Below are 9,851 nucleotides of genomic sequence, written 5' to 3' on the forward strand. Positions count from 1 at the left end.
GGAAGAGAGCGAGGATTGGCTGTCTGTCCCCGAAGCCTCTCTGCGGATTGGCTACAGAAGGAGGAGAGGGAGTCTCCGCCCACTTGGCTTTGAAGGCAGAGTGTGTGCGTTGTGGTGGGGGAAGGAGAGGGCCCGGTTTCGGGCTGTTGGCTTGCAGGATGGAGGGCGGGTCTGTGTCCAACGTGGAGGTTTGTAACTTGGCTTACACGGGGCGGCTGGAGGAGCTGAAGGAGCGGCTGAGCGCCAACCGGAGCTTGGCGGAGCGCGCGGACCAGGTTGGCATGGCAACCGGAGGGGGCGTGGTTAATTGTCTGTGAGTCGGGGGGCTGTCAGGGCTCCACTTCTGAGGCAGTGTGGTGTAGTGGTTAAAGTGCCTGACTGGAAACCTGGGTTCGGCAGATCCCCACTTGGCTGTGAGGCTTTCACTGGGCGGGCCTCCCCTCTTTCTCAGCTTGGTCTACCTCACAGGGTCGCTGTGAAGCTGAAAAGGGGAGGGAGAAACCAACGCAGGGCGTCTTTTGAGTTCCTTGAAATAAAAGTTTGGCAGAGATCCGCACTGGTTGCCGATCTGCCCCCGGGACAGGTTCAAGGCGTTACTATTAACATATAACAACTTGGGACCAGTTTACCCACGATATCGCCTTACCCCGCATGTTCCCACTGTACCGCATAATTGACATTAGTGCAGGCGCCACATAAATACCCTTTCAGCATTTGTAGGTACAGTACTCAGTCGTTTAGTTAGTGTGGCATTGCCTACACTTTGGAAGTCTCTGCCTATTGAGCTCAAGCAGGTGCCTTCACTGTACTCTTTTCAGTGTCTGCTAAAAGCATCCTTGTTCAGACAAAACTTCACAGATGCTTAGAAAGTTGAGCTAATTCTAATCTGTTCTAGTATTTTAAATTTTTGTATGTTTTGAAGTTGTGGATTTTACTTGATTTTAGTGCTTTAGCGTTTGCTTTGAGGTTTTAATAATCAAGCGAAGTATAAAATTTATGAATTTAATAATAATAATAATAATAATAATAATAATAATAATAATAATATAAAGGCCTTAAACCCAGCCATGTTATTCTATGCCATCGAGGGTGCTTTACTGTTTTTTCTGTGTTTTGTATTTTGTATATGTTTTCAAGTCCTTGAAAAGTGCACCAACCACCCTGGTATTTTCACATGTGGAATAGTAGAGAAATTCCAACAAATAAATAGTCAAGCTGGGGCCAGCAACACAATGTTTTAGTGTAGCATGCTCCTGTTCAGGGTACCAGCCAGTTCAGCACCCTGACTTTGATGATGCTCCATAACATTCCCGTCATTGGTGTACTGTATTCTAGTTTTCTCTCCCAACAGCTAGCCAGTATTCTGTGGCCACTGAGCATGCTTAGTCCTCACTGGCTATTTTGAGGGGTTCGTACCCTGATTGTGTTCCTGGCCCTCCCCCAGCAATATATACATACATATATTTGAGATAGTTATATATTGCTTTTCAGAAGAACCTCACAAAGTTTTTCACAATATCATATGTTGCTGTTTTATAATAAAACAGAAAGATGAAAGGGAGGAGCTTTTTAAAATCTAGTTTTTCACATAAAGGTAAAGGTACCCCTGCCCATACGGGCCAGTCTTGACAGACTCTAGGGTTGTGCGCCCATCTCACTCTATAGGTCGGTGGCCAGCGCTGTCCGCAGACACTTCCGGGTCACGTGGCCAGCGTGACAAGCTGCATCTGGCGAGCCAGCGCAGCACACGGAACGCCGTTTACCTTCCCGCTAGTAAGCGGTCCCTATTTATCTACTTGCGCCCGGGGGTGCTTTCGAACTGCTAGGTTGGCAGGCGCTGGGAACGAGCAACGGGAGCGCACCCCGCCGCGGGGATTCGAACCGCCGACCTTTCGATCGGCAAGTCCTAGGCGCTGAGGCTTTTACCCACAGCGCCACCCGCGTCCCTTTTTTTCACATACACATTCTTTATTACAGCCCAAAGACTCACAAAACAGTTTTAAAAGTGCAATAAATCTAGTTTTTGTATTCTTGCAAACTTTGGGGTCTCCTCAAGCTCCCTGATTCATCCCTTTTTTCCCTTAGAAGGTGCTGTTTTGCCTACATAAAGATCAGCTATCAGGGAATGAGTTTCCAACTAGAATATAGCAGGGATAGGAAACCTTTATCATTTTAGATGATGTTGCACTCAAACTGCTATCCTGTCTGATTATTGGCCATGTTGGCTAAGACGGATGGGAAATGAAGTCTCACGCCACCTGGAGGTTGCCCAATCCTGATATAAATGGCATAGATAAATACAGTTCCTAACATTAAAGAATAGCAGGGTTTATTTCTGCTCGGGAAGCACATAGACACATATGTCTGTGATTCCGAAACTCTTCCCCCTAACTCTTACTAGAGGGGAGAAAGGGGGCTCTGTTTACTAATTCAGTTGAGAGTGGGATACAGTACATACCTGGCAGATGTTTAAATCAGTAAGATTGCCAGATGCCAGGGTTTCAGCTTCTTAAAAGAAGAAGAATGACACCTTAAAATGCAGGCAGCTGATTTATTATGATGTGGGTGTTTTTGGACTTCAGCCCACTTCAGTAGATGCATAAAGGGTTTTTTCCTCAGGTGGCAGAGGGAAAGCGTACCAATTAGGAGAGTGAAAATACGGTATATCTGCCAATGGAAAATAGCACACTACGCACCTGAAGACACACCATGCACCCTGAAAGCTTATTTCACAATATGTTTGTTTATTTTTAAAGGCATCACAAAGTTATTTGTCCATAGCTGCAAAAAGAATAAACATAGCTGCACCTCTAGAAGTAGCATGGGGGTGGTGTTAAATTTCAGGGTGAAAATTCCAAAAATCAATGTTGCATCATGCTGCACTTAAATGCATTTTTTAAATATAATGACATACCTGAGATCACATTCCCAGTAACTATGAAGACCTTGCTACATGAATCCTGACCACCTATTGGGGTGGGGGCAGTTTGAATGCTCTTCTAAATGCCTGGGACACTGTCTGGAGAATGAATTGGCCTCTGGAACATACAAATTGGCCATTATTGTTCTTACTGTTAAATGACTTGCTGCTTGTATAAAGGAGTATCTATCCTTTTTGGTTTTCATCGTTCTAGTTCGTTCTGAATGTTCTGTTAATGCGTCTTTCTAAATAAGGCACAAAAGTTACTAGTCTGCAAATAATCATAATCATAATAATTGTGGCCTGCTGGGAGCTGACAGAAGAAGAATGGAGAGCTTTGTAACTCCTTCAGCAATCTGCCGCCTGTCTGTACTGGGTGTAATGCTCTGTCCTTTCTCCTCCAGCCTCCCATGCCTTCATGCAGTTCCCTCTTCCTTGTGGATACTAGATGTGTTCTTAAATACAAGGTTGTACTAATGCTTATTTGTGTTTTGTGTTTTAGGATAACAGGACAGCCCTACACTGGGCATGTTCAGCTGGGCATGCAGACATTGTCGACTTTTTACTAAGTCTGGGAGTGCATGTTAATGACAAAGATGATGTAAGTTCTGGACTTATTTTTCAGAAAGTGCTTAGGCAGGATCTTGCATGTATAGTTCAGAGGTATATAGTTCAGAGATGGGAACCTCCATCCCACAGGCCAGAGGTTCCAGCTTTGCCCACAAGGCCATTTTACCCAGGCCACTCACCTGACCATTAGCTGACATCCCTAGAAACATCAGCTGATGGGTAGGAGAACAGGAGTTAAATTTTGCATTAGCTGTGTGCCCTCTTCCCAGGGAACAGGATTGCACAGCCAAGTTAGCAGGATTTTATGAGCAGATTTAAAGCCCTTTGCAAAAGTGCTGTTTGCTCAGCTCAAACTGCCCACTCACTTAATGGACAAAGATGAGATACTTTAATCAACACTTATGCAAGGCACTTTAAAGCAGCTCCATATTCTCATTTCATGATAAAACCCCAGCGCTAAGCAGGTTGTTATTATTGTCAGGACTGGTCGTTGTCCTCTTCAGATCACCACAGAAACGCTTCTTGTTCTTTTATAAAACTTTTTATTGCATATTAACGAAACATTCTTATAAACAGTTCTTAACTATTCTTCCTCAGAGTCACTTCTTTCAGATACCTTCTGAGCTCTGCTTCTCCATGACCAGCCACTCTCAAAATGGCGAAGGCGCCTTTCCCTTCGCTTTCCCGCTCTTTTTTCTAACCTCCTGGCTAGAGCTGGCTTGTATCTCCCCTCCTCCGAATCTGAGCTAGAACTTAACCCTTGCCTTTCCTGTGAACAGCCGGTCCCTCCCTGTTGTTCCTCTTGCTCTCTTCTATTAGATTCACTGCTCTCCTCCCCCCCTTGGGGAATGCTTTCTCCCTCTGATAAACTGAAAACCTCTAACTCTTCCCTGACAATTATTATCTTTCATTTCATTTCTATACTGCTTTATATTTTAGGAGGGGAAGCTAAAAGCACTTTACAACACATTAAAACATCAAATAAAACAATCCGGTGCAAAACATTACTAAAGAAAGTCAGATATAAAATATACATTCAAAGCAACATCATTAACAGAAGACTAAAATGTTACCTTAAACGTTCCAATAGAAAACATTACTTCAAGGAAGTCAGGTATAAAATTCACATTTAAAAAGCATAATTAACAAAAGAATAAAATATTATATTAAGCATAGAACATGTCTGCTGCTGTTGCTGCCAGTTTTGCCAATGCTGGTTCATGGCTAGTGGTGACTGTGGAAATTCAGGCGATGTCCTGTCTCTGCACTAAGAGACAGCCAGGATGGTCTCAGTGGTTCACACACACCACATCCCCTTAGTCTGGCTATGTGAGAAAGTTCCCCGCAGGGAGCTTTCTCAGACACCCTACCCAGCTGCTTGACTGCACATGCAGCAGGCAACAAGGTGCTGCTAACAGGGGAGTTTCTTCCCCTTTGGATAGAAGTTAAAAACTTGCCTTTAGCACTTTGCTGCCTCCCAGATGCTTCAAAGTCCTGACTTCATCATTTGTGACATTAAGTGATTGGTGGGTCATGCCCTCCTCTCAGACTAGGCCTGCAAGGCAAATCTTAATTAGGAACTGGTCTATGAAGCTAAGAAGATTCCCCACTGCTGATATAGTTCCTAATGCTGCTGGAGTTGCTACCAACTACTCTCATGTGTTAAAGAAGAATTAGTGATACACAGAGGTGGGATGTGTGCTGGTTTGTTATCTTTGGCTGCTGTTCTCAACATGAGATGAGGGGTTTTTTTAAATGGGATTCTGGGGCCCTTTTGAGCTGGCACTGCACTTGTGTGAGGTAAATTTCTGAGCCCCTTCTCCTCAGTTTAAAAGTTCTCATGTGAAATTGAAATGAAGACTGTATGGCTTCCAAAAAGAACTTTTAGAATTGGTGAACCATTCAGTCTTCGGCTACACCTGAAGGAAGGCATAGTTGCTTCTCTTCACTGCTGAAGAAGGCAGGCTGAGCTGGTTTGAAAAGAAAGCTGCAGCATTATCATGACTTCTTCTCTGATCCAAAGTCACATAATGTCGCTGTATAGCTGTGGAAGGCCCAATACAGTGGTACCTCGGGTTACATACGCTTCAGGTTACATACGCTTCAGGTTACAGGCTCCGCTAACCCAAGAAATACTACCTTGGATTAAGAACTTTGCTTCGGGATGAGAACAGAAATCGTGCGGCGGCGCAGCAGCAGCAGGAGGCCCCATTAGCTAAAGTGGTGCTTCAGGTTAAGAACAGTTTCAGGTTAAGTACGGACCTCCAGAACGAATTAAGTACGTAACCAGAGGTACCACTGTATAAGAGGCTCAGAAATAAAGTGGTGTTCCAGAAAGAGCTAATTTGTCGAGGTGGGTGGCAACCAGAACTAGGGAGCCTGGTCCTTTCTTTATTGGCTATTTAATATCATGTGATAGCAGTTGTATAAATGTTGAATGGTGGGTGGCCATATTCCATTTTAATGACCAAAGCAGGTAAACTATTGAGTAAGTTCTTACAGAAGTTGAGCAAGTTATTTTATGGAAGAGATGGGGAACCTGTAGCCTTCCAGATGTTTAGGACTCCAGCCGCAAGCAGCATGGCCAATGATCAGCTGTAATCCAACAGCATCTGGAGGTACAGATGTGCCCTATCCCTGTTTTACAGTATTTTCATAAGGGATAAATTTTGTTGAAACTTTGCTATGGTTCTGTAGTATTGGATTTTCTTCCTAACAGAGCTTGAAAGTTTGGTTGTACAATGTCTTAACGGTCCCTGGTGACTAAAAACCATGAGCCAGCAAGTCTTCTGTTTAGAGAGGAAACTGAGCACTCCCTATAAGCCAACCCTAGCTTCCATGTTATCACCGATGCAGAGGTCTGGGGTACTTTCCTCACGACAGAAGTCTTTCTGCCTGCCCTGCTTCTGTGAATTGTAAAGCTTATAGTATTCTATGCCTTGTTTTCTTTTCACTCCTCAGGCGGGCTGGAGTCCTCTGCATATTGCTGCATCTGCTGGCCGAGATGAAATTGTGAAAACTCTCATTAGGAAAGGTGCTCAGGTGAATGCTGTCAATCAGAATGGCTGCACGCCTCTGCATTATGCAGCATCCAAAAATAGGCAGGAGGTAAGATTTCACCTGCTTCCTCACCTTCTCATTGCTCAGCACAAAGCAGCCTGTTTGGTAACCTTTGTCTTTCCCTACTCATAGATTGCACTAATGCTGTTGGAGAATTGCGCTAATCCAGATGCAAAAGATCACTTGGCATCTACTCCACTACACAGAGCAGCATCCAAAGGAAACCTGAAAATGATACAAATTCTTTTGAAGTACAAAGCTTCTGCCAATCTACAGGATTCAGAGGGAAACACAGCTCTGTAAGAACTAATGTATTTGTGGTAGATTTTGCCCTAGTTTGTTTGAACCATACTTTTCAAGTTCATTGATATTAATGCTTCTTTACTTAGCACAAACTATTCTCTAATGTTGAGAGTTTTCATCTAACTTTTTTTTATTATTTTTTTTACAATGCAAACTGAGCTTCTTGAGATTCTACAAGAGAGGCTGTATTCTAAGATGTATGGTGCAGAAACATCCACACCATAGCTGTCAACCGTCCCTTATTTGGCAGGAAACTCCCTTATCCCAGCGCCGTTTCCCGCTGCTATCCCGGACTGATGATGTCCCTTAAATTTCCCAGGTTTCATGCTCGCCAGGCTCGGGAGGGAAGCAGCAGCTTGGGGTCCTCCGCCTCAGGAGAGAGCGCGCACGAGCTGCCGCGTCTCCATATCTCCCTTTTCCCCCTCAGGGGCGCGTCATGAGGAGACGGGCAGTGGCGGGCGGGCGGGCGGGCGGGCAGGCAGCCCTTCTCTTGCGAGACTTCCGCCGCGCTGCCAGGGGAAGCTGGAGGCGGCGGCGGCAGCTGAGGAGGCGGCCTGAGGGAGGAGGAAGAGGAGGGGATGGGGAGGGACGCAGAAGGGTAGAGCTTCAGTGGCTGCCGTGGCGCCACAACCGCCTCATGCCGGGCTTGCAGGCAGCATGGGCGAGAGTCTCCCTCCCTCCCTCTCTCTTGGGTGGGGAAGAGCTGATGGAACTCCTCGCACCAGGACGGCGGCAGCCCGGACGTGCTGCTTAGCATACCCTCCAACCAGTGCAGCATTTTAATGTAGTGATTTCCCCCTCTGCATCCCTTTGCCGGGTTGCTGCACTGTGGGAACCACTGCTTGAGGCTTTATTTGGCTGCTGGTTGACTAAAATCCCTTATTTTTGCTGCTGATCCCTTATTTTCGAGGCTCCTGGTCCTTTATTTTCAAATCTGTAAGTTGACAGCTATGATCCACACAGATTTTACACAGCCTAATCCCAAACATAAATCCCACTAAGTTCAGTCCCATTGATTCCTTAGTAAATGCGTGTGGGATTGTAGTGAGGAACCTGGTGTTAGGTATGTTTATTTAAGATACGAATCCTACCAAGCTACTTAACTTCCAAGTAAGTGCACCCTGTTGCAGTTCTGGCCTTGGTTGAGATTTTGCATCAAATTATGATTTTGAGTAACAGTACAGTAGTTTGAAATCAAACCATGGCTTGTATGTCCAGGTGAACAACAGGTTAACTGTGAGTTAAAGCTGTTTATGACTATAATCCTAACCCCATTCACCTGGGTTTACACTGTCGGTTGCTTTTGTTTTCTGTCACAAGTTTCATGACATCCTCTTAACTGCAGTAGCATCTAGAGGTGGAAAACTTGCTGTAACTATCATGTCAATTCAGATATTGTGCCAAACTATAGTGAATGGTGGTTCAGCATGATCTTGGTTTAGCATAGTGTCTGAATTGAGCCATAAACACCTTGATGTAAATGATGGGATTTCACAGGGGGACAGGGGTTAGTTCAGGCCTTCTTTTAAAATAGGTGGGACCTACAAAGAAATACAGGAACATTAGGCTGACAGCTCATTACTGCCTTGTCATGTGTCTCTAGCATAGTTGGTAATTTTTCATCTTATTTACAGCCATTTGGCCTGTGATGAAGAGAGAGCGGATGAAGCTAAACTACTAGTGTCTCATGGAGCAAGCATATACATTGAGAACAAAGAAGACAAGACTCCATTGCAAGTTGCAAAAGGTGGCCTGGGTTCCATACTAAGGAGGCTAGTTGAAGGCTAGCTCTGTCAGTCAAATTGAATTCCATTCTTTGTGAAAGTACTGAAGACTTTTCACTGTCTTTAGGTTGGCTTTAACAGTCACAACTTGAATTTTTATTGTACTGCATCAATTACACTTCTCTACATTTTCCATGGCCAAACAAAACTTTATAATTTTTTGTTGCTAAGTTTATTGTTGCTTTAAAAAAATTTAAAGCCCTGCTTTTCCTATAGAAAGAATCTATCTTTCCATACAGGTTCTAACGATCTTTTTAAATACATTTGCTTGTAAAGGAACAGTATTCAATATTTCCTCAAGGCAGTTCTTGTTAACTAAGTTTATTACTCAGTTCAAGTGTCATCATGGTTGTGCGAAATAAAATTTGGGGAGGGAGAATGAGGACTGTGTAAAAGTTGTTTGCTTTGTTGTATGTCTCCTTGGAATTCTTATTTACAGAAACCAGTTGGTTCAACCTTATACCCAGTACAGGGAGAGTGTTACAGGAATGGAGCATTGTGGGAAGGCAGTGGGCTTAATTCAGCTAAAGCGATTATAGACATAGTAAGGCTGTAAACAAAAATAGTCAAGTGCTGTGGCACCTTAACAGATTAAAAGGGTTACTGCGCCATGAACTTGTGTAGACAACTGTCAATCTCAGTAGGCTGCTTCTTAAACAAAATATGTTTGTTTAAAATGTTGCTAAGTAACAGCTATAAAGACAACAAATAAATCCCAATTTTTGCAGTAAGAACATTTGGCCAAGTTGGATTTGTTTCTCCTCTTCCTCTTCTCCCTTCCCAAGGGTGGTGTTGAGCTGTGTGGCTTAATGCAAATAGCTTTATACAACTGGAGTGGTTTCTTATGCCCTAAGCTACTTATAATAAAATATTACTTGCTCCTTAGATCAGTTCAGTTCAGTCCTTCATAAGGTGCACGAAAAGTCTTCCAATGTCATAGAACCTGTGGGAAAAGGCTGCTGCTTTTGGTGTAATAGACACACCTAGTGTACTCCTACAGAAATCTTAAGCTACAGGGACACCAATTATTACCAAAAAGTTTCATATTCTGATAGCATTGGTTGATGGACTGTTCTGTAACTATCATGTGAATCTAAGTTAATTTTTTCTCTGGTGGCACATGCCATGACTGCTCTTAGTTCCAAGGCTGATAAAATGCAAAGTTGCTTTTTGCTCACTTTTTCATAACTATTAGTATTATATAACGCATTACA

At 43.8% G+C, this 9,851-nt stretch overlaps 1 protein-coding gene across 2 annotated transcripts; it reads left to right on the forward strand.

Annotated features, from left to right (window-relative positions):
• The first annotated feature begins 75 nt into the window (after positions 1–75).
• On the forward strand, positions 76–9,371 carry PSMD10 (proteasome 26S subunit, non-ATPase 10). 2 transcript variants are annotated; one of them, XM_028715602.2, is made up of 5 exons: positions 76–188; positions 3,423–3,521; positions 6,452–6,598; positions 6,683–6,849; positions 8,488–9,371. In XM_028715602.2, the coding sequence occupies exons 1-5, from the start codon at positions 159–161 to the stop codon at positions 8,639–8,641; spliced, it is 597 nt and encodes a 198-aa protein (XP_028571435.1). In that variant the 5' UTR covers positions 76–158; the 3' UTR covers positions 8,642–9,371. The 2 variants fall into 2 exon arrangements, with proteins under 2 accessions (XP_028571435.1, XP_028571434.1); XM_028715601.2 differs by having other exon boundaries at positions 111–275.
• The last annotated feature ends 480 nt before the right edge of the window (positions 9,372–9,851 follow it).

Source organism: Podarcis muralis, chromosome Z (genome assembly GCF_964188315.1).
Source record: "Podarcis muralis chromosome Z, rPodMur119.hap1.1, whole genome shotgun sequence".
In the NCBI taxonomy this organism is placed as follows: Eukaryota; Metazoa; Chordata; class Lepidosauria; order Squamata; family Lacertidae; genus Podarcis; species Podarcis muralis.